General features: G+C 36.1%; 1 protein-coding gene across 3 annotated transcripts in view; it reads left to right on the top strand.

The window, feature by feature from the left end:
• The window catches only part of ANGPT1 (angiopoietin 1), a 298,250-nt gene extending 272,266 nt beyond the window's left edge, over positions 1-25,984 (top strand). For 2 of the 3 annotated variants that reach the window (XM_003903066.5, XM_017962224.3), the window contains exons 8-9: positions 11,234-11,364; positions 23,442-25,984. In XM_003903066.5, coding sequence (XP_003903115.3) covers positions 11,234-11,364; positions 23,442-23,602 — 292 coding nt within the window. In that variant the 3' untranslated portion in view covers positions 23,603-25,984. The remainder of the gene's footprint in view (positions 1-11,233; positions 11,365-23,441) is intronic. The other variant, XM_009213479.3, reaches the window with a different exon arrangement.
• The last annotated feature ends 203 nt before the right edge of the window (positions 25,985-26,187 follow it).

Below are 26,187 nucleotides of genomic sequence, written 5' to 3'. Positions count from 1 at the left end.
TCCATTTTTCTAGGCTTTCCAGCGTTTATTTGGCGTAGAGTGCTTATAGTATTCTCTGATGGTAGTTTGTATTTCAGTCGGTGGTGATATCCCTTTTATCATTTTTAATTACATACGCATTTGATTCTTCTTTTCTCTTTTCTTCTTTAAATAGCCTTTATAGCTGGGTCTGTCAATTTTGTTGATTCTTTTCAAAAACCAACTCCTGGATCTCATTGATTTCGGAGGGTTCCCATTCCCCAGTCTCACTCTGGATCTTAGTTATTTCTTGCCTCTGCTAGCTTTAAATGTGTTTGTTCTTGCTTCTCTAGTTCTTTACCTATGTATGTTAGGAGTGTCAATTTTGATCTTTCCTGCTTTCTCTCTTGTGGGCATTTAGTGCTATAAATTTCCTCTACACACTGCTTTAAATGTGTCCCAGAGATTCTGGCAGTGTTGTATCTTGTTCTCATTGGCTCTCAAAGAACATCTTTATTTCTGCCTTCATTTCGTGATGTACCCAGTAGCCTGGTTCACAGGAGCAGGTTGTTCAGTTTCCAGCGAAGTTGAGAGCGGTTTTGATTGAGTTTCTAGTCCTGAGTTCTAGTTTGATTGCACTGTGGTCTGAAGAGACAGTTTGTTATAATTTCTGTTCTTGTATTATTTGTTATATGCTTTTACTTCCAATTATATGGTGGTCAATTTTGAGGCAATGATGTGGTGCTGAGAAGAAATGTATATTCTGTTGATTTGGGGTGAAAGTTCTATATAGATGCCTATTAGGTCTGCTTGCTGGTGAGATGAGTTCACCCTGGATATCCTTGTTAACTTTCTTCTGTCTTGTTGATCTGTCTAATGTTGACAGTGGAGGTTGTGAAGCTCCCATTACACAAGGGAGTCTAAGTCTCTCTTTGTAAGTCTCTAAGGACTTGCTTTATGAATCTGGGTGCTCATTGGGTGCATATATATTTAGGATAGTTAGCTCTTCCTGTTGAATTGATCCCTTACCACTTTTGATCTTTATGGTGTAAAGTCTGTTTTTAGGGACAGAGACTAGTATTGCAACCCCCTGCTCTTTTTTGTTCTCCATTTGCTTGGTAACCTCCTCCATCCCTTTATTTTGAGCCTATGTATGTCTCTGGCGTGTGAGGTGGGTCTCCACACAGCAGAGACTATGGCCTTGGACTCTTTATCCAGTTTTGCCAGTCTGTGTCTTTTTAATTGGAGATGAATCCATTTACATTTTAAGGTTAAGATTGTTATGTGAACCTTATCCTGCCATTATGATATTAACTGGTTATTTTGCTCAAGCTTAGTTGATGGTGCTTTCCTAGCCTCTGTGATGTTATCTTGCATGATTTTGGGTATGCTTTTTGGGTAATGGCTTGGTACTGGCTTGTTCCTTTTCCAGTTGAGCCTTTCAGGGTCTCTTTTGTAAGGCAGGCTCATGGTGACAAAATCCCAAGCATTTGTTTATCTGTAAAGGATTTTTATTTCTTCTTCATTTTATGAAACTTAGTTTGGCTGGATATGAAATTGGGTTTAAAAATCTTTTCTTTAAGAATGTTGAATATTGGCCCCACTCTCTTCTAAGTCAGGAGTTTCTAAGCCGAGAGATTCTGCTGTAGGAGTCTGATGGGCTTCCCTTTGTGGGTAACCCGACCTTTCTCTGGCTGCCTTTAAGATTTCTTTTCCTCATTTCAACTTCTGGTGAATCTGGCACTATGTGTCTTGGAGTTGCTCTTCTCGAGGAGCATCTTGTGGCGCTTCTCTGTATTTCCTGGATTTAGGTCGTTGGCCTGCTCCTACTAGGTTGGGGAAGTTCTCTGATGATATCCTTGAAAGTGCTTCCAACTTGCTTCGCCTTCTCTAATTTCTGAAAATCTCTAATCAGATTTGTAGATTTGGTCTTTTACATAATCCATAATTTCTGTGGTGGCTGAGTTCATTTCTTTTTCTTTCTTTTTTGGTTTTCTCTGCCTATTTCTATCATTTGTCCCTTTCAACGCTGATACTTTTTTCCAGTTGATCGACGGTTCGAAGTTTGCATTTGTCACGTATTTCTGTGTCATGGTTTTCATCTCTTTCATTTCGCTTTATGACCTTTCTCTGCATTAATTAATTTTAGCCACACTCTTCCACTTTTTTTTCAGATTTTAATTTCTTTTATACGGTATGTAATTCTTTATTCTGAGAAATTTGATGGACTGAAGCCTTCTTCTCTCATCTCATTAAAGTCATTCTCCACTAGCTTTGATCCTCACATAGCGAGTGAGCTACAGCCCTTTGCTGGGGAGATGTGCTCTTTATTTTTGAATTTGCTTTTTCTGTCTCCTGCTTTTTCCCCATCTTTGTGGTTTGATTCTGCCTCTGGTCTTGATGATGGTGATGTACTGATGGGGTTTTGGTGTAGGTGTCCTCCTGTTTGATAGTTTTCCTTCTAACAGTCAGAACCCTCAGCTGTAGGTCTGTTGGAGATTGCTTGAGGCCTCACCCCAGACCCTGTTTGCCTGGGTATCAGCAGCAGAGGCTGCAGAAGATAGAATATTTCTGAACATGAGTAAAATTGTCTGATTCTTGCTTTGAAGCTCTCTCAGGGGTGTACTCCACCCTGGGGAGGTATGGGTGTCAGACTGTCTCTAGTGGGGATGTCTCCCAGTTAGGCCATCACTCAGGGTCAGGGACCCACTTGAGCAGGCAGTCTATCCCTTCTCAGATCTCAACCTCCGTGCTGTGGAGATCCACTGCCTCTTCAAAGCCGCCTATCGCTTATGCCTGCAGAGGTTTCTGCTGCTTTATTGTTGTTGTTGTTGTTGTTGTTGTTGTGTAGCTGTGCCCTGTCCCCAGAGGTGTGTGGAGCTCCACAGAGACAGGCAGGCTCTCGAGATGCTGTGAGCTCCACCCAGTTGGAGCTTCCCAGCAGCTTTGTTTACCTACTTAAGCCTCAGCAATGGCGGCTCTCCCCAGCCTCACTGCTGCCTTGCCGGTGATCACCGCCAGACTGCTGTGCTAGCAATGACGGGAGGCTCCGTGGCGTGGGACCCTCCCGGCCAGGTGTGGGATATGATCTCCTGGTGTGCCTGTTTGCTTAAAGCGCAATATTGGGGTGGGAGTTACCCGCCTTCAAAGCGGTGTGTCTCAGTTCTGGTTAGAAAAGGGATTCTCCTTTATGCGCTTCCCAGGTGAGGCGAGCGTCTCGCCTCTGTTTCAGCTCTCGCTGGTCGGGCTGCAGCAGCTGACCAGCACTGATCGTCCGCATTCCCAGTGAGATGAACCCAGTACCTCAGTTGAAAATGCAGAAATCACTGCTCTGTGTCGCCGCTGGGAGCGAAGACTGAGCTGTCTTATTCGGCCATCTTGCCTCCCCCATTTTTCATATTTTTTCACACTTTTGTGTACATCTTCCATTACACATATTCAAACATAAATAGCATGCCTGCCGCAGGTCATCTGTAGCTTCTGAAACAAATAAGATAATGTCTTCCTTCTTAACATAATGGTTAAATTATTACGCACAAATTCTGGTGATTCCCAATGATCCAATTCCTTGTCAAAACAAATGACACCAATTATGGAAGATTTAATGAGAAAAAGAAAGCTTTCAGCAAGTTGACGTGAGAATTAAAGATTAGGTTGGGATGAATGATTTTTCCAGGATTTTTTTTTTTTTTTTTGCCAGTATCAATTATGAGTAAAGAAAGGAAAACCAAATAAATATATACTGGATTCAGTCTATAAAATATTATATGATGGCAAGAAAATTGAAGGGTTCTCAAAAGTCTGAAATTTTAATTTATTAAAAGATAAACATTTGAATTGAAGGATATTTATTCAGACAATCTAGAGTCAAATTAACATAGACCTTAACCACGTAGTCAATCAGCAAAGCAACTTTTTGGTTTCTTGTCCTTCATATTTAGTACTCTTCTTCATCTATATAAAATAAGAAAAACTTCCAAAGGATATGGGGCCTCACGGGTTTGAGAAAATTGATCCTTTTCATCTTTAATTTCTCTGGCTTGTTGTCTCCATGCCTGTCTTCATGAACTATATCTCTATCCCATTGTTTTTATCACTCTCAGAACACTTACATATGTCTATCAAGGTCATATATGTTTATACTTGTGTAATTTAGACTTAGTCATTCCCATAACTGACGCTTATCGAACTACTGTGTATTTTATGGTTATTGCTTAGGCAAGTTTGATTACTTTGATTTTTTTTGCAAATAGTCAAGTACTTACTTTACTTTGCATGCAGCAATCTTTTTAAGGGCTTTCCAGGTATCACCTCGTTTAATCTTCACAAAATATTGGCAGGACATTACTATTAGTAGAAGTATTTTACAGATGAGGCAACTGAGGATCGGAAAGAATAAGAGCTAGATCGCAAACCCAGACAGGTACACCACAAACTCTGTGATGACATGCTGTCTCTCCAGACACAAGTGTTCATGACACAGCCTTAATTTGCAGAAGCCAATGGCTTATTTATTTCTCCATTTTGTGTGTGTGGAGGAGAAGGAGAAAAAAGGAAAAGTTTTAGTTAATGGCTTTATAGATGGTTATTTCTTTCATTACAACTTATTTTGTACCAAATTACCTGTATCTGCTTGATCTGTATATTTTTTAAATGTTTTTAGATATCTATAAGTCTTTATCACAGCCTTAATTCTTGATTAGTCACACTTCACATTATCAATTCTTTTAATCTTCCTACTCACATCCTCTTTTCTTTGGAAACTTCTTTCAAACATTTCTGGAATACAGATTATACAACTGAATGTCTTTAATATATTCACTCACTTTTTCATAGGTGTGTTAACTTTGCTTCACATATTTTTCTAGAATTTTCTCACATATTCATTGATAGGCTATTGCAAATAAGTACAGAATTTTGTTCATGTGTGGACAATAGAGTTACAGAATATATCTCCAGGATGTGGAAAAGTCAGTGCTAACATACATGCTCTGACATCCCTCTTGGCTAACGGTTCGCAGTTCTTTCAGTGGAAAGGGGGTAGGATTGGAGAGGTTGAATATGGCAGAGACAGCCCAAAAGGAGCAACTAGAAGTCATAGCCATGTCAGGAAACTCTGTCAGATTGAGTCATTGCTACCAGCCTCTGAAAGAGAACCATGAAGGTCATTCTGAATTTCTTAGTAATTGTGAGAAAGATAAACTAGTTCCATATGGTGGCAGGGAGAGAGCTCAGAGCTAAAATAAAAATCTGCTCAGCTTGTCAGTACCTACGACCTTAAAGTTCAGATATCTGAGAGTCTGTCTACTGTTTTAAAGGTTTGAGGCCAAACTTCAATTTGTCATACAAACAACTCCCACTGCCTTGGATCATGAAAGAGATGCTTGGCCCCCTGAGTATGGTGAACATGCAAAAATGTAAAGAGAGTGAGTCTCTTAAGTAGACAAAATTAATAAGAAACTGGATTCATGAGATTGTGCTGCCCATTTTAAAGAAAAGAAAGTTCTAGAATCTCTTGGATGATATGTAGGGATATTTTGAAGCCTGTTCTTCCATAATAGAACTCACTGTTGTCCTATATTCATTAAGAAATGTGATGATTTAGTCTTTATAATTACTGAAATTTCTAAAAGTGGTTGTAAAGGAGTAACTATGTTTATCAAAGATGACTAGAGAATCATGACTAATTTCAATAGACATCAGTTTTCTTACAATATACTAATTGAAAAAATAAAAATGTTGACATTCTTTATAGTCATTCTTCTGAAGGACTCATATTTTTTTTCTTTATTAAGAGAAAATACATGGACGAGACTAAATGCCATAATTCTATTTTGTGGCTGCCTTTTTGGTGACATCAAATGAGATTCTCTGGAGTTTTTTGTTTTGTTTTGTTTTTCACAGCTTCCTTATGTCTGTCCCTGATGCTTTTTACTGGAGGAACATTGTGTTTTTATCTTCTAACATATCGTCTTTCATACAAGCCATGTCTACACTGGCTAAACTCAAGAAATAAATAACCAGGATTCCCAGGCTGTTATTTTGGGAGATGTATTCTCACTAATGTTTCACACTTCCACTTCACTGTCACCGTAGTCAGGTGCAAAGCCGTCCTGTATATTGATTTTTCTTTCATAAACTGAAAGTCTATTTGGAACAACTATTAGCTTCATAGAGAAAGCCACAGATAGTCAATTACACATAAGGACTTTAGATATTAGCCAGAACCAGTGTTAAAAAGAATCATCCAAATGTTCTGTTTGAGCCTCAACTCAAACAAGTTTTTTTTGTTGTTTTGTTTTTCTAATCTAATTACAGAAATACTTGGCATTAATGAGTGACTGGTCCTTAATTTACCTGTATCAAATAACTAGCTGTGGTTGTTGGCTTTGGGCCAAAAATTGGGACTCTGAGCTAGCTAAAGAGCTGCTAAGAAAGAATGAGCCCCTGAACTGTGCAGGGGACCTATTCTGGACTGTATAGTTTCTCCCAGAGTCCTTCTGGGATTCCACAGAAGCACAGTTGTCCTCATTTGCAAAGTTTTAAAAATAGTGTTTAGAAGAAATGATTTTTATGAAATTTCATCTTTATCTCCCAGTGCAAGAGACTGTGTGTCTCTTCCATAAAAGAGCATAAGCCACTCCTCTGTGACATGCTAAGGATATAAACATGGGGGATGAATGCTACTTCATGTAAATTACAAGTGCTACTAAGTCTTGAACCGCGAAACATTCATTATTCCTCAAAATATCAGTCTCTTCTACTCGTACATCATTCCAACCAATATATGCCACTGTTTACATTGCACATCTTGCAACTCGTCTCCACTTCTGCTTTATGTTTATGTTTTAATGTTTATTCAAGGCAGGACCTTAAGGAATTAGGTTCACACCTTATTAGAATATTTCTTTTTAAAAAAATAATTTTAGCTGAAACATTAACCTTAAGCATATTTTTATTTTGAGTTTGCTTTCAAATTGTTCTCAATTGGCTATTCATACGATACAAATAAATCATTCAATAAAATGTAAGGAGTAATAAGAATTAAGACATAGTCTTTTTTCCTTTACTCTATCTGCATAGTGCCTCACTCATGTTTTTATATTCTGGAGTCTCTGAGAAAATAAGAACAAAAAACTGGAAAAATAAGAAGGATATGAGATAGTGTATATGTGTGTGTGTGTATATATATAATGTATATGTGTGTGTGTATACATGTACATATACACACACATACACACACCTACATATATTTTTTTAATCATTTGAGTTGGATAGGCAATGAAGTGGGTACCTAGGTGGATATGTTGAGCACCTAACTAAATGAAATGTAAAAGCTGTCCTTCTGAAACATGGACCAAGTATATTTTGATAGTAGAGCTCTTTATATTTGAGTTTGCTTTTGCTTGCTACCTTGAGCTTACCAAAAGTTAATTGCTTAGCGCACCCATCATCCATCTATTCAATGAACATTGAGGCCTTTCTCTATCTCAGAGACTGTTCAAGATTTCAAGATTCTGGCGATTCAAAGATGAGTAAAACATAGTTTATGCCTCAAGGAGCTCACAGTTTATTATGGGAAACAGATAAGTGAAAAGACAATTAAAATACAGCAAGTAAGTGTCATCATGAAGATGCTGATTTGATGCTTTTTGAGGTTATACTTGGAACAAATCTTAAAGGATGGATAGGAGTTCAGCAGCTGTTCAAACCTGGAGAGTACCTTCTAGGAAGAGGGGATGGTACTTGCAAATGTATGGAGAAATAAGAGTGTTGCTTAGAGAGAATAAGTGAGTGGGTAAGGCTAGAGCACTATGTGTATGTGCAGAAAATAACAAGACATGGGAGGGTTGGAGTGGGTGAGACATGGGAAAAGTAGACAGTAGACAAGGACTAGACTTCACAGGCCTTGCAAACCACAGTAAAGAATTTGAACTTTATCTTTGAATTTTGGAGGAACAACTGAGCGACTTTAACCAGGATGGAGGAATGATGAGACACATGTTTTTGAATGAGCTGCATGGACTTCATGGAGAAGGGGAAGAAGGAGTGAAACTCAAGGCAGTGAGACTAGCTGTAAATCATTTTTGATAATCTAGAGAAGAGCTGCCAAGACTAGAAACTGACCTCCAAGTCTTAAATAGATCTGGAAAGACGTCTCTTTACTCATGGAGCCTAACATAGCATTGATGACATTCATACGGGGAAAGGTCAAGAAAGAAATGTGGATTTTATTGTAATCCTAATACCTATACCAGCACACATATAGAGAGATACCTGAAGGCAGCCTTAATCTTGTGACAACTGATGATATATTCATACAATAGCTTCCCAATGCTGTTAGAGAAAAAAATGTAATGGCATGTAAAAGTGGTCATAAAATTATATTTGAAAATCATCTCATACAGAAACATGTAAAGTATAATTCTATTTCTATTTCTATTTTCACGTGGGGAGAGATTGTTCTTGAAGGATACCTCTAAAGAAAGAGATGAAATGGGGCTGTGAGCAGAAGTTTTACTTATAGTGTTCAAAATGTTATAAGAATGTGTTCAGATACATGTATATTTAAAAATAAATAATATTTTATATTTAGTGGGGAGAAACAAGGAAAATACTAAAAATCTGTAATATGACAAGAGTAGTTAAACTCAGTGACGAGATTTGGGTTGATTTTTATTTCTTCTTTTTGCTTTTCATCTCAAATTTATAATTGTGCATTTGTATTGCCTTGATTACACAAATAAATAATTATAAATTATGAGACTTAGATTGTAACTCTTATGTGAAAGGATAAAAGTATAAACAATGTATTCAAGCACATAGCAAGCAGTCTGTTATTTAGAATCGAACATTTGTGCTGAATTCCCTGCAAAAGACACTGTAGAAAATCATTGCATCCCGGAAAGTCTGTCTTTATTAGTGAACTTAAAGCTACTGCAGAGAAAATGGCATTGGCTTACCATAAGAAGGAAGGCCATTACAAATCACAGAGAAACAAAAAATCAAAGTTAAAATTGCCATTGCTCATTCAAGAGTGCTTATGGGCTAAACTCTCCCAGTCCCAGTAGAGCAGATTTCAGGCTAGGAGAGACGTAGCTACTTAATTTTGGAATCATTCACTTATTCTCTCAATTCTGATTCTGTCTTCACCAAACAAGGAACTTTCTGATTATAATTTGGCTTTCTGTGTGAAATTCTCTCTAAGAAGACCATGAGACTGGGTCCCTACCATATTCCTACTTTGACTGCAAATGGAGGCCTGACAAAAGTCTCTGTTAGTTTTGCCAATGTGTGTCTGTCTTTGGGAGGTCAAGGACCTCCAAAAGAGTGATCAAATTGAAAGTTCTCACCAGCTCTGGAAGGTGGCGAATTCATCCAGGTAACATGTCCCAAAACTCCCTTTGGTGATCTGTCACCTTACTTTCCCTGGTGAAACCCACCTCCACTTGGGCTGGCTGCAGCCTGAAATGTGAATTGGCACTTTAAAAAATTCTGCAATTTTGTATCACCAATGACTTGTAGCCTGCCTCTCAGAGTTTTAAAATACAAGCTTTTGTGTGGTAATTGAACATTAGAAAATTATTTGTACTACTGTGAAACAGAAGTTCCATTAATTATTGCAACCAACAAAAGCTGACTGAGATTTACTTGTATACTTTGCTCTGGCTCAAAATCTCTGCAGAATATTTGTAAAATATTGCACAAACATCCAATAATATTGTTTTTTGCTAAAAATAATATCAAATACCACAAACAATAGGATATATACATATACCTAGATGCAAACACAAGTTGAAATATATCTCCAAATATTAACTGATCTTTATTATTCTATTTCATAGTAGTGTAATGTTTTGCTCAGAGCCAGCCTAGGTTTTAGGAGTGTCTCATTCATACAGAGACATGAATCACCCATTAACTATACTGTGGGTAGATAGTATTCATAAATAAGATCCAGGCATGCAGGTGATGACCTATATGAATTTGAAGGGGATATTACTACATGATTCTGATGAAAACATTGTACTGGTATGCAGGAGCAGTGTTAGGTAGAGTTAGAGAGAGAGGGGCTAGAGTCTAGGCCAGAGAACACCTTGGGCATCAAGCTGTCAATACAACAACTTCAGTTTAGTACGGTAAGCCCTGTGAAGCCACTGAAGGACTTGAGCAAGTTTACATTAGTTCTAAGCACTACATTGCCCAGAAGGATATGAAAGCAGTGTGTACGATCAGTAGGAAATGAGCAAACATCAGACAGGGCATTACATTTGGCAACTATTGTGATTCGTCCACTAGTTCTTGGATTCTAGGACAATACTTGACAAAATGCTCTCTTTGGACAGTCTGCAGAGAAATCTGAGATGCTAGCTGAAAACAAATATTCCTGGGATTAGTAAACAGGCCTTTTAAACAAAAAGTCAGATGATTTGTTATATGCACAACCATTAGAGGGCCACTGATCTAGGTTAATTCAAGTTTTATGTAAGAAATGTTTCTAAATAGTAAGATAGGTTCTTCAAAGAATGCCATATTAAACAGATGGGATTTTGAATTTAATGTTAGGGATACCTCTAGAATACAAGTCCCTCAAAAGCATGCATTTTTGTTTTGTTTTCTTATATGTCTTAAGTGCCTAGATCAATAACGGGTATATAGCTTGTGCTCAGCAAACATTTGTCCAGGGAATGCAAAATGATTCAAAGCTTGAGTTTTAGACTCATACAAGCTAAATTCCAGCTTACATAGCTTCGCTAAACCTTGGTATACAATTTGGGGATGTTAATATAGGGATCACAGATTTAATATAAAAATTTAATCAAATAACCACTGGAAATTATTTAGCATAGTGCCTGGCACAGAGCAAGTCCTCAATCAATGACACTTACTCCTTGTATTGCTATGAATAATTTTTAGCACATCTGCAATATTATATATTAATGGATTAACGGAGTGAGATGCTGAATCGACATTGTAAAAAGCATTTAGGTTTAGAGGTTAATACCTGTATTAAAAAATAAACCAAGGTTTTTATGTTTTCTGGATCCTGCATTATCAGAGAACCATATGAGTTTGAGCATGCATAATGACATAAACTTTTTCCTTCCTTTGTTCTTTTGGTTCAGATAGCTTGCATCTTCTAGAGGTTTGTTGGAAGGGCTGAGTTCAAAGAAAGAAGAAAATGATGAAAAGGCAAACATTCAACAAGTTGGTCTTCTGGGTTCTGTTATTCTGTCGAATGGCTTATCTTTCTTTTTTTTCTTTTTGACTTCAGGTTGTATTTAAAAGGTCACACTGGGACAGCAGGAAAACAGAGCAGCCTGATCTTACACGGTGCTGATTTCAGCACTAAAGATGCTGATAATGACAACTGTATGTGCAAATGTGCCCTCATGTTAACAGGAGGTAAGTCCTATGGGGCCACTCTCTAAGCTATGTTTCATTGGTTTGGGGCTTAAGGTTTCTTATCTATGAGAACGGGGTATGATCTTATGGTCAGGAAAGTTAAGAGCAAGTCCCTAGAGATCATTTTGTTCTGTCCACGAATTTACCCTGCGTTCTTGTGTAAGACATTGCTAGCATATTTAGAGGTTTGCATCCTGCCCCAACATCAATAGTGAAAGTGTGCTAAGCTTGGTTCTGAATACATTTTTTAGTCTCTTAAGTCCCAGATATTCTACTTTCTAAATAAGCATCTTGATCCCCTTAGTAAGATGAACAATAGTTTGGGAACTCAGCATATACAGTAATTACTTCTTACAAACTACTTTGCAATTATATAGTAAGTTAATTGATCATTTTGTTGAAATGAGATAAGAAAAATAAAGAGGTGTAGTTAAACCAAAAGTAACACAGTTCAGACCAGCTATACCAGAGTTTTACACTATGTAATATTAATCATTGCAAGATATTTTAGCTAGTATAGGAGACATCATTAAATAATATCATATCATAGAGTAAGAAAGTTAATCCTTTTGTACATTTTAAATATTTTTCCAGCCTTATGATTGCCCCACAGAGAAATTCTCAGTTTGGTGCTATCACATCTGTAATACTTCCTCAGCACTTACCAATGATGCTTCTTGGCAAAAAGAAAACAAAAAACAAAAAAACCCGTAGTCTCAGAGCCTTGGTTAAGCAATGGCACATACCTAAAATTAAATAATGTTATTTTGTTTTAATTTTATGAGTTTCATATCTACCTTTTTTTTTTTTTTTTTTTTTTTTTTTTTAGACAGAGTTTTGTTCTTTTTGCCTAGGCTGGAGTGCAATGGTGCTGTCTCAGTTCACTGCAGCCTCCACCTCCCGGGTTCAAGTGATTCTCCTGCCTCAGCCTCCTGAGTAGCTGGGATTACAGGCGCCCACCACCAAATCTGGCTAATTTTTCTATTTTTAGTAAAGACGGGGTTTCACCATGTTGGCCAGGCTGGTCTTGAACTCCTGACCTCAAGTGATCTGCCCACCTTGCTTTCCCAAAATGCTGGGATTACAGGCATGAGCCACCCTGGCATCTGGCTATGTCTAACTTCTATTACAGCAAGTGGTGCTGGTTTCCTCTTTAAATGAATGATATAAACTTGCATTTTAGAATGCATTCACAATATTCTGTATTTAACAAATAATTGATTTAAAGAAAAAATTGATCCATATTAATAAAAGTTATAAGTGGATATGGCAAAACTGTGAAGTTGATACATGACTGACTGAAGTTTGGGAAACACTAAGATAAAACCCAATGGCAAATGCTATTGCTCAAGAATGTTATAGGGTCTGGCAGGAAAGGAGTTGGCATCAAACAAAATTGTAAGAGAAATTCCTATTTCAGTGTTTCTCCTCTCACAGTTTTACTGCTGCTTCTCTCTCTTACTATAGTAACAATCACTACCACCTTCAATTGTTCTAATATACTTTCTGTCTTAATTTTATTACAAAACATGTTTTCATATTAGTAAGGAAAAAATTGTTCAAATCTAATATTTTCTTTTCCCAACACTACATTACTACCATTATTATAACATATTACATATTGCTGCACATGTTGTACTATCTTACTTGAACTCCAGATCCACTCTGTGAGACAGCAGGGAGAGAAACTCATCTCTATATTGTACCTCAGGAAAATGAATGACAGTTAATGTTTGCCATTTCATCCCAAACATCTAGCACAGCTGATTGTGACACATAGAAACCTATTAGAAAATGTAGTACATGAATTAGTGAAGTAGTAGTGTACATGAATGAGTGTAGTACATGAATGACCATCTTGTAACTCTTGAAATAACTTTCAAATTTTAAAACCAATGAAATAAATCATTAGGTTGACGTTATCTTCATCAATGAATAGAGCTTGGAAAAGTATGGAGTGTAGGTTTTGGATAATTATTATTTTGAGACCAAGTCTCACTCTCTTGCCCAGGCTGGAGTGCAATGGCGTGATCTCAGTTCACTGCAACCTCTGCCTCCTGGGTTCAAGCGATTCTCTTGCCTCAGCCTCCCGAGTAGCTGAGACTACAGGTGCGCACCACCATGCCCAGCTAATTTTTGTATTTTTAGTAGAGACAGGGTTTCATCATGTTGACCAGGCTGGTCTGGAACCCCTGACCTCAGGTAATCCACCCACCTCAGCCTCCCAAAGTGCTGGGATTACAGGCATGAGACATGAGCCACCATGCCCAGCCAGTTTGGGATAAATCTTTTGTCTTCCTCCCTGTTGCCAACCCTTCCATTACTGCTATCATCAAATCACAACCCATTGACCCCGGCCATGCCACCTATGTTGACATCTTTTCAATATGATACCCGCCCCAATATTATCAAAACTAACCTATTATGATTCTGCCTCTATCATATTCCTTTCTGCTTTTGTTTTTTTGTTTTTTGTGTTTTGAGACGGAGTCTCGCTCTGTCGCCCAGGCTGGAGCGCAGTGGCGCGATCTGGGCTCACTGCAAGCTCCGCCTCCCGGGTTCACGCCATTCTCCCGCCTCAGCCTCCGGAGTAGCTGGGACTACAGGCGTCCGCCACCACGCCCGGCTAATTTTTTGTAATTTTAGTAGAGATGGGGCTTCACTATGTTAGCCAGGATGGTCTGGATCTCCTGACCTCGTGATCCATCCGCCTCGGCCTCCCAAAGTGCTGGGATTACAGGCGTGAGCCACCGCGCCCGGCCTCATATTCTTTTCCTTAAGCTTTGAACATATCCTTTTGGCGTCATATTTAACATGATCAAATATTAAAAAGTCTCCTATATGTAATTTTATGACTCCTCCCTCAGCCCTCACCCCCAGAAACAGTTGCTACAAATCTAAGATTTTTTTTTTAAAAAATGGTACACACAAGGTAGGTCTTGAGCTTTTTCCTGAAATAAAATTCTTCTTTTTATTACATCCCTGATCTCATAAATGAAATTGTCAGCAACTGTATACAAGGACAAAGGGACTTTGATTTTTCAATTTCCTGCACATTTTAATATTGAAATATTATTTTCTCCATGTCTATTTTTACAGGTATTTTTTCTTACCAAATAAATACAATACATGAAAAACCAACAGTAAAATCTTTCAAATGTGTCCTTAGAAGAGTATTCCAATATGTTCATATTTCTGTCATAATAATGAAAATATGGAGTAAAGCAAAGAGGAGAATGTACATCTTGGTTGTCATTGAGAAAATTTCACTACTCAGATTTATGATTTTATTTCTACTTTAAATGATTGAACTTTGTCATGTTCTTTCATCCATAATTATTCTTGGACCCAGTTCTTACTCACCAATAAACACATGTTTGGGAGAGAATATTTCCACTTATTGCTTGGGCTGGAATAGTCTAAGTAAATGTGTTTTTGTAATAAATGCCATTACCTTATCAAATGTCCCTTTGAAAGAATCCAGGTCTTGCAAAGTTATTTATTATGGAAAGCTAAAATGTGGAATTTAGATAGCTAAGAACTGGAGAACGTAAGGATGAATGTCATTGACAGTCCAGGTAACTGGAGTATTGCCTGGAACTTAGGTCCTACTTAGATGCTCCCCACCACTACTACTTATTCTGTCAAAGTTTCCCTTAGAGCCATTTTCCTCATCTAATGATTTTTCCTTTCTTTTTTTATAACTTAGTATTTGAGCCTGTTGCCTATTTAAAATAGCATCTCTTAAGCAGTGAGACTTCGTACTCTTTGAAGCTAGTAACTCATAGCTCTTTGTCATTATCAATTAAAGTTTTGTTTTATCTTCTTTATTTATATATTTTTCCTTTGTTTCTTCTAAAAGGAATTAAGAGTAAAATAAGATTTATTTCCCACTAACTATCCTAGTTTTCTTCAAGTACAAAGAGGAATTCTAGTTGGAAAATCTGGTATCATTACCCTTATCGGTAAAAGACTGAATGGCAGGAAATAGGCTTAATTGAAAGCAGAAGGTATTTCAGCTAGACCGAAAGTAGGACTTGATCTTTGTTCTTCATTTCCTAACTTCCTTATTTCTTTGCTTTCTTCTGTCAATTTAAGATATTTTTAATGAGCACCTATTAAAGGGGTTAATTACTATTAAAGAAATGAGCAAGACAGGCTAGAGCATAAGTTTCATTAAAAATGTAAAAGAAATAGTTTTATCTACTATTTAACATTAAGAAAATGAAAATATAATCTCATTCAATGCATACTTTTTGTATAGATTTATTGTATGTGGAGATAAATATGTGAAAAATTCTGATTCCAGAATTAAGACAATAACAAATTCTTGTTACTAGATTGTCACATTCAAAACAAACTTACCTTCAGCATAAAACAAACGATCTTTGGTACTAAATTAGGAGCTTTCAAAATCAGCATTTCTGAAAGTTTGCTTAAGCTACAGTTAACTAAAATTATTAAAATTATATTTAAAGAATTATTTCTAAAAATCTGTCATAAACTGTAATTATTAAAAATTGTTAACCACAAAAACAAATACATTATTGTTTTACATTCCTTACTTTAGTTTCAATATAATTTCCATATTTAGTGCATAATATAAAGGCTATGTAAAAATGTGACCTAACTTTCTATAGAAATAATCTATTGAAGTAGAAACTCTGATTTATTTTCCCAACGCATAAACCATGTTAACTGATATATAAGACTTTCTAAAGCTAACAAAGGATATTTTTCAGTTCAGTCCTTAAAGAGGGGAAAAAGCCATACACATAAATTTCTTAGTACATCTAGAACTTTCCAGATGCTAACAGCAGAGAGTTGATAAATGCTCACTTTGCCTACTATATAATCTTAAAGAAGACAAAGAAAATGATAGAAGCCAGCAGTTTTTTCAACTGGTGTATGACCTTGAAGTGACAAGATCTTTGGGAAAATATAATCGTCTTAGCATTTTTGAGAATCCAGTAAGGACCTGCTAAGCATGATCAGATAACTAAAATTCTCTAAGTTTCAAGGTAAAAATATTGAGAGAAAAGAAGATCCATATGACTAATGTAAGATTGACTATATAAATATACATTGCATTACTTTTATTTCAACCCAATTTCTATATTTAGTACATAAAACGTAAGCCTACTCTACACAAATGTAAGTTCTGTGAATGCACGGATTTTGTGCTGTCCACTACTGTATTCCAAGTGACTGCCAAAGTGTGTGGCATTGGTTTGATGAGTAAATATGTTAGCAGAGACTCTGAAAGGACATTGCAAAATTACAAATTATTCTGGTGAAAAGACATAAAGTAAATGAATGTTAGTATAAATGTGACTCTTGCATGAACTTATTTTTAAAATGCCTAATACATACATGTATTTCTATGCTCAAACAAGAAACAAAGAGGTGACTATCAAGAACTGAAACTAACTTAAGAATAACCCCAAAGACTAAACTGCAGAATTGTAAAAATTTGAGTGTTAGGTTCCCAACTTTCAAATAAATTTGGGCTTCCTAAAATGCAAAGTTTAAGATTATATTCCTATTTTCTGGGGCAAAGTTTCATTTATTAGGAAAAGAGCAAAGAGTATCAGAAAATGTCTTTTATACGTTTGGAAAAAGGTGAATCAGAACTGATAGTCCTCTCGCGCAAGGCTACAACCAAAGCTTAATGATTGGCAGTGGATGAAAAATAACCAATTAACTTTGTATTGTACTCAGTAATAATATTTAAAAACTTATTGAACTCTTTCTAACAGATATGTTTGTATTATCCTAAATGATTTGTATTTAATAACTTATATGAAGCTTCCAAAAACTCTTGGAAATAGAGACCACAATAATACTTTTGGCAAGAACTGAGATACAGAAAAGTTAGATAATTTGCCATAGGTCACAGAATTTTGTCGGAAGTAGAATTTAAATGCAGGTACTCAACCTCCAGAGACCTTTGTTCTATCTACTCTTTCTACTGCTTCCATTAAAAGGAATGACATTCAAAGAGAATGATAGAGCTCTATTGTACTGTTTGCAGCATCTTTTCGCAAGCATTTCCTCACTTAAACATGGTTAAAAGCAAAATGAAGTATGAGGGAGAAGAGAGGCAGTAAAAGAATACCTAGAAGTTTTAAATGAATTCAATATTCCTAGCCAGGGTAAACAGCTTTTCATATTTAGAACAAAAAGAAGAGAAAGGAAAGAAAAAAAAAAACAGCCCCCCAAAAAACAAAAACAAGTCCTTGGCCTGAAGGGGATATAGTACGAGATGACAGAAGGAATACAGACTTCTAGCAAGGTCCTTTGCCTCCTGCATGCAAGACCCATGCAGCTGCTTCTTGAGGCTGGCTTTGGGTAGGGCCAACTTTGTCCACATAAATTCACCAAGAGATTTTTTCCATTATGATCCCATTGATGGCACCAGTCAATTTAGTTTAAACTCATCCTTAGTTAGTGATGAAAGACGAAAATCTTAATTTCTGTGCAAGTTCTTTTGCATACTGCTGATTAGAATGCATGCATTGAAAACGAACAAAAGAAATCTACAAAAACAGATATACCTTTTCATTTTGCTGTACATTTTATCACAGAAAAGAAGTGTTGAGAGACATTTTGTTTAGAATCAGAAGAATTAAAGAGTTAGGTTTCCTGATATTCAAATAAAGTTGAACTTCCTGAGTACAAAGTTGAGAATCAAATTCCTATTTTCTGGGCAAAGTTTCATTTATTAGTGATAAAATGTGAATTTTCTGCTTCAAAGATAAAAGACACAAATAATTTTAAAAGACCTGGAATAGTTATTACAAAACTAAATTTTAACGAGTTAAGTGTAAATGAATTGGAAACATGAATCTCAGATTTCTTATTAAAATATACATGAGGTTACAAGTTATGAGGAAAAATGTTTGGCAAAGTACATCTCAGTAGTTGCCAACCTTAAAACATTTGAGACTGAGTGTGGTGGCTCACGCCTGCAATCCCAGCACTTTGGGAGGCCAAGGTGATTGCATCACCTGAGGTCAGGAATTTGAGACCAGCCTGGCCAACATGGCAAAACACCACCTTTACTAAAAAAAAAAAAATACAAAAATTAGCCAGGTGTGGTGGCAGACACCTGTAGTCCTAGCTACTCAGGAGGCTGAGCCAGGAGAATCACTTGAACCCGGGAGGCGGAGGTTGCGGTGAGCCAAGATCCGCCATTGCACTCCAGCCTGGGCGACAGAGTGAGCCTCCATCTCAAAAAAAACCACACCAAACCAAAACAAAACAAAACAAAAAAACATTTGAGACATTTTATCAGTTGTCCCAATAGCAGATGGTAACTGCTTTTTCGATCCTTTGCTTGCATCATTGAGTTCTTTTAGGCTTGAAGTGCCTTCCCTAGATGAATTGCTTTAGGATATTTCTTATTTGTTATTCCCAAGCATAAACAAAATACAAAGTTAATATTTTCCCAGGATTGCACAGAATATGTAATTCAGCTATTCAGTATCTTATCAGAGAGGAACTGCAAACTCAGGCATACTCTTCTGTATATTCATAGAACATCTTCATCCCATGCAAATGTATCATATGTACTGAGTATCTATGATCACTTATAAATACAAGAAATGCGTATGAGTAATGAGGACTCTGCTATACTTTTGCCTGCTTTGAAAAAATGCTTTAAACCACGTATTTTCAGGATTTGTGTATAAAAGACTTGGCCATGCTTAATTTTTAAAAATAAAGGTAGAAAGTGGACAAACTATTTTACATATTTGATATAAAAAAATTATTTAATTTGTTTTAATGTATGTATCAGAGAAAACAGAGAATCCTTGCCTACACAGAAATAATTACTTCTGCTACCTTGAAGTTAGGATATCTTATAGTAAAACTGAAATGGTCATGAGAAATAATTGCTCTTTTATTTCATTTTCTTCCATCTTAATTCATCATCTTTATTATCGATTGCTCTGAGACAGATCACAGAATTCACGGCCCACTGGTCTTAAGATAAAGAGTTAATTGAACATTTCAAACTCCTTGATTTGTAATGAGATCAAAATGAAACATTTAAAAAAATTAGGAGCTTAAATGCCAAGATTTTATAACATGAACATTGTACAACTGTACTTATTTGAGTCTAATTATTTTCATATTTCTCTAATAAACCCCACTAAGCAAATAAGAAAATATGTTGGCACTGATGACCTTGTCTTTATTAGTAAATTATTATGATGCTCCACAAGGTCTTGTCTCTTTTTTTCCTGCCCTAAACATTCTGCCCCATTTTCTAGATAACTTACAGCTGGCACTTAAGTAGGATTTTTTTATAGGCTATAATAGTGCATTATCTTATTTGATCCTTATAACTGTGCTGTGAAAATGGTTGGTCAGTTCTTAGAATCTATGTATTATGAATGTGACCTTAAACAGTTCCTTAAACTCTGTGAGCATTAGTATCTTTATTATGGTATTTGCCACATCACTTAAGGCTGTTTGGGGGATAAAATGAGAAAATGCATACAAATACCTTCATGTGAACGATTCAGTAAATATCAAATACCATTGGTACTATTGTGGAGGATCTCTTGGTTATTAATTGATGAAGTAAGCATGAAAAGTCTGGGTCTTCTAACTTCTGCCCCGGCGTTCTGCAGGCTTCCCATTGCCCGAAAGAAAATGTCTAAAGGTGTAATAAAAACCTTTATGTTCTCCTTCCTGGTTATTTTTTAGCCCTATATTCTCCAACCCTTTAACCCACTGGCACTCCAGCCAAGCCAACCTGCTGGCAGACACTCTCTCCTGCTCTTCCAGAGTACAGACTGTGTAGAATCTCTTTCTGTTCAGTGAACTCTACCCATCCTTCAGGACCCAGAGCAGCTGTTGGATGAGTGAACTTTGTGGTCCCTCAGACAGTTAGCACCTACTGCCTCTGTATTTCCATAACATTTTCTTCTTCTCTTTGTTTAGCGGCTATCATCTCAATGTGTAGCATTTTGTTTGTCTCCTACACAAAACTGTGCATGCTTTAAAGTCAGAAATTTTGTTTCCAAAAATTCCTGTCCCCTATCTCTATCCATTGGTTAATATTTGCAGAATTGATTCTAGACTCAATTTTCTTCTTTTTTTTATGCTGTCACATATGCTCAGGATAGCTTTGGAAGATCATAGAGAATGAGGGCTCTAAACAGTGTTTGAGGAAACATTTAACCTAGCAGATCTGGTTCTTCTGGTTCGATTGTGGTTCCCATCTGTAGAGAATGTTTTACTTGTTTGCCTCATCATGGACAAGCAGGCTGGCTAAACTACAAATTGTTCCATAAACATTGAACTTCTCTCCAGGACTGCCTATTCCTCCACCTTCATTTCCTGCAAGTCATTTCTTGTTCACTGTGCACGAGCTGCACTGATGTCCCTACACATCCCAAGCTGGCTTTCTTCCTCATCGCCTTTGCAGGTGCTGTACTCTGCTTATCAGGATCTTTTCCCATCTTCCTGGGGCTGCCTCTCTGCTCTTTCAGGTCTCGTTAAATATCAGCTTCTTTCACGAGTGTGAAAACTCGAGTTATTCCCTTCAGAGCTCCTACTTATTTTCTTCATGACATTTTAAGTCATAATTTATATTAGGTTGGTGCAAAAGTAATTGCATTTTTTGTCAAGAACAGTCATGACAAAAACCATAATTAGTTTTGCACCAACCTAATAGTAATTTTTGTGCCTGCTTACATATATTCATCTGTTTCTCTCATTAGAAATGAGTTTCATGAAGGCAAGGACTACTTCTGTCTTGAGTACTGTGTAACAACGTTTCACGATAATTATATATTGAATGGATACATAAAGAAAAAAATGGATACAATAAGGACAGATGTTGCATATTGGGGTATCTATCAAATATAGCATTTTAGTAAGCTAAACAACTTCAGACAACAAAGACTTCACAAGGAGAACCAATCAGAGAGTCAATCAGTTAACAAGCCAGCAGTGACCCACCGGTCATTTGGGAAGCAAACTTTGTTAGGTGTCCTACTAAGTACAGGAGATAGGCCAATATACAAACCATGGCTTTCCATTGTTTTTAGGATGATGAACAAAACACTGGGTGATGTGCTTCAGACCCTCTCAGCTTCAGGCGACTATCCCCCTCATTGATTGTGACACAGCCATACTGGCCTTCTTTCAGTGTCTCCGAAATGCCATTTTACTCATTGCAAACATTACCCCACTTTATTCATTCAAGAAGATACACAAGATGAATTTACCTCTCTCACAGGCTCTTACTGTTTCTTGTCTCTTTCCTAAGTTTTCCCAAAGTTTTCTGATGAACGCATCTTTCAGCCTATGCTCTTTATTGCCAGGCTGTTGTTGCAACAGACGTCTGTCTTTCTGTACTCCTCTGGGACTCTTGTGACTTTCTATAAACCAAATAAACAAAAACACACATTTTACCCTAATGCAACTTGGAAGAGAATTCTATGAATCGTCGTCAGTCTCAACAATAGAGTTAGTGTGTTTGCTTGAGAGACCATGGTGCATATTTGAAAGACTATAAAAAGTTCATTAATGCAATGGAAAAGTGCCTCAAGAAGGTCACAAAAAAGGAGGAGAAAAGTTAAAACACAGAAGCAATCAAGTTGAATTTCATCTTAGAGTTTCATTTTAGTCCTTTAGAAAAAGTCTTTTGGGCAAATAAATTCACTAATATTAGAATGCTTTTTATAATATAAACAGCACATTTTTACCAGCTGTACTTATCAAAAATTAGGGGAATTAATCTTAAGAAAAACAAAGGTAGAATTTTACTTGCAGTTCCTCCTTCTTTGCCAAACAAGAACCTTTTTGTCCCTCGTGTTTTGACTACATTAACATTTATGTTGTTTGCATACAGTTGATAAAACTGCATGGAATATAGTGTCTTTCCAAATTCATCAAGACATACCTTGTGGTTCCGCAGTATGAACTGGTGATTAATGCAGCTTGTTACGCCTCTAGTGTGACTTTATAAACACAAGCCAGCTATATTCATCTTCTAAAGTTGAAAAATGAGAACTAGCTTTTCTCCACTTAACTTTTCTAAAGTTTCTGCAAGATGGTGCTTATGTTACAGTTAAACATCAGCTGTACAGCTTTCTCTTTCTTTAGCTATTAGTCCCTTAGGTATAAGTCTGTAATCTAAGAGAGGTCAACTGTATCCAAATAAAAAGTATGCCAGAATGTCTCTGGCATAAATCTCTCCCTAAAGATTCAGTAGTGTTACTTCAGGAGACAGGAAAAAACACTATGCTTTATCTAAAAATCTAAGAACTTAATTTATTTAAAAAATAAAACTGAGTTATCCAGTTATCCTTATAGAGAGCTATATAAGCACAGAATTTCCATGTTACTCATCAAATTGTTTTTCTTTTTACTAAGTTTGGAAAGCACTTAAATAACCATAGACAAAATATAGCTGTACAGGAACTGAATGGCTATTATTGCAGAACACTTTTTCTATTGTTATAAACTACAGAGAGGGCACAGTAATTAAAAGTCCTTTTGAGCATCATAGTCATCGCACAGTATCCAATTAATTTTAGAAGCAGCTTAGGGCCAATTATTGACAAACATATGCAGTAGATGGAGAATATCTTTCTATTTAGATCTCAGTTGCTTGTCTAAGTTTCTGAATTTCTTTACTAATAATTAATTGTTCTATTCCCAATAACAGTCTTAAGATGGAATGCCTCTTATGGGTATATACATTTTCCTTATTGCACTTGTCTTACATGTAAATCCATCTCTTATATAGATTGTATCTTGAAGCCCAGAGGCTTCCCATCATTACAAGAGGAAGTGAGTCCCAGTGGAGTCACACTGAAAGCTGCTTTCCATGACAGCATTGCTGTCTCTGATGGGTCACACAAATCTTAAATCAGAAGTCATTTAAAACAGTTTCACTACTGGGAATGTATTTACTGATGCCTCCTAATTGCAAATAAGCATAACAAAAACAAGCAAGCTTCCCATCATTTAATGCCATTAATTTCCAAACACTCCATTTACTTATAATTGCTGCCTCTCCTTCTCTCTTCTATCATGAACTATTTTTTCAGGCTGGTGGTTTGATGCTTGTGGCCCCTCCAATTTAAACGGAATGTTCTATACTGCGGGACAAAACCATGGAAAACTGAATGGGATAAAGTGGCACTACTTCAAAGGGCCCAGTTACTCCTTACGTTCCACAACTATGATGATTCGACCTTTAGATTTTTGAAAGCACAATGTCAGAAGTGATTGTAAAAACAACAAAGAAATCTGGAGAAGCTGCCAGGTGAGAAAGTGCTTGAAAACTTCAGAAGCAAACAAAATTGTCTCCCTTCCAGCAATAAGTGGTAGTTATGTGAAGTCACCAAGGTCCTTGACTGTGAATCTGGAGCCTTTTGAGTTCACAGGAGTCTCTACTTGGGGAAACAGTGCTCACGTGGCTCCACTATAGAAAACTCCATTGACTGTCGAGCTTTAAAAAGGGAAGAACCTGCTCAGCTTTGCTGTGCTTCAAACTACTACTGGACCTTATTTTGGAACTATGGTAGCCAGATGATAAATATGGTTAATTTCATGTAAAACAGGAAAAAAAAGAGTGAAAAAGAGAATATACAGGAAGAATAGAAACAAGCCTGCCATAATCCTTTGGAAAAGATGTATTACACCAGTGAAAAGGTGTTATATCTATGCAAACCTACTAACAAATTATACTGTTGCACAATTTTGATAAAAATTTAGAACAGCATTGTCCTCTGAGTTGGTTAAATGTTAATGGATTTCAGAAGCCTAATTCCAGTGTCATACTTACTGGCTGATTTCTTCTTACCCATCTTCAAATGAAAATTCCATTTTTGTAAGCCATAATGAATTGTAGTACATGGACAATAACTGTGTAGTAGAAACAAACATACTCTGATTTTTGATACAGTTTTCAGAAAAAAAAAAATGGACATAATCAAGTAGGGATGTATGTGGTGAAAACTTACCACCTCATACTATGGTTTCCATTTACTCTAAAAACTGATTGAATGATATATAAATATATTTATAGCCTGAGTAAAGCTAAAAGAATGTAAAATATATCATCAAGTTCTTAAAATAATATACATGCATTTAATATTTCCTTTGATATTATACAGGAAAGCAATATTTTGGAGTATATTAAGTTGAAGTAAAACCAAGTACTCTGGAGCGGTTCATTTTACAGTATCTACTAGCATGTGTATACATACATGTAACTTCATTATTTTAAAAATGTTTTTAGAACTTCAATACTCACCCTGTTATGTCTTGTTAATTTAAATTTTGCTAATTAATGGAAACATACTTACCAGATTCACACTGTTCCAGTGTTTATAAAAGAAACACTTTGAAGTCTATGAAAAATAAAATAATTATAAATATCATTGTACATAGCATGTTTATATCTGCAATAAACCTAATAGCTAATTAATCTGGAATATGCAACATTGTCCTTAATTGATGCAAATAAACACAAGTGCTCAAAGAAATCTACTATATCCCTTAATGAAATACATCACTCTTCGTATTTGTCTCCTTCAGTCCATTCCCTTAGGCAATTTTAAATTTTTAAAAATTATTATCGGGGGGAAAAATTGGCAAAACTATTATATGTAAAGGAAATATATACAAAAAGAAAATTAATCATAGTCACCTAAGAGAAATTCTGACTGCTAGTTGCTATAAATAACTTAATGGGAATATTCCTATGGGATAATCTATTTTAAGTGAATTTTTGGGGTGCTTGAAGTTACTACAGTATTTTTTCGAGAAGTCTTCTCTGCCTCTAAGTGTCCGAGGTGATAACAGTGAACGGTTTTTATTAAAACATGAGTCACTATGGGATGAGCAAATTGAAATAAAGCTATTGGGTCTCCTCTCTTACAAAAGAGACAGTTGTTGGCAAGGTAGCAATGCCAGCTTCAAACTTGGTGACTTGATCCACTATGCCTCAATGGTTTCCTCCATTTGCAAAAATAAAGCTATTCACATTGTCAAGAAAAATATGTTTTAAAGTCTACAATCAAGTCTTTTTTATATTTATGTGTCTGTATTCTACCCCTTTTTGCCTTACAAGTGATATTTGTAGGTATTATACCATTTTTCTATTCTTGGTGGCTCCTCCATAGCAGGCAAGCCTCTTCCTCTAAAAACCTTCTCGACTGTTTTCAATTAAGGGAAAGAAAATGAGTATTTTGTCCTTTTGTGTTCCTACAGACACTTTTTTAAACCAGTTTTTGGATAAAGAATACTATTTCCAAACTCATATTACAAAAATAAAATAAAGTAATAAAAAAAAAGAAAGCATGATATTTACTATTTTGTTGTCTGGGTTTGAAAAATGAAATATTGTTTCCAATTATTTATAATAAAGCAGTGTAAAATGTTTTATGACTCCATTATGTGTATTATGTAATACCTACATGTTTATGGCAAGTTAACATATGTATTCTTTGCATTTAATTATTTCAGAATAGGGTAATTAGGTATTCTAATTTTGTCTTTAAAATTCATGTGGTTTCTTGCAAAGTTTTTCATATCAACACAATATTATTTGATTTAAATAAAATTGAAAGTAATATTTGTGCAACTTCATTTTATTTTTAATACATATTTTGTGAAATTTAAATTAGAGATTTATGAAGTTATAGAATCATTGACAAAAATCTACCAAATGAACTAAAGCCTCAATCTTAGAAAAACTTTCAGTCTTGGATGAATTAAGAAAGCTTAGCCTCATTAGAATGGTAGATCAAAGCAGTGGGTCTCAGGCCCATGTCCCTACAATATGAT

This window comes from Papio anubis, chromosome 8 (genome assembly GCF_008728515.1).
Source record: "Papio anubis isolate 15944 chromosome 8, Panubis1.0, whole genome shotgun sequence".
NCBI classification, from domain to species: domain Eukaryota; kingdom Metazoa; phylum Chordata; class Mammalia; order Primates; family Cercopithecidae; genus Papio; species Papio anubis.
Note: the sequence above shows the minus strand (reverse complement) of the source record. Positions and strands in the feature narration are given on the sequence as shown.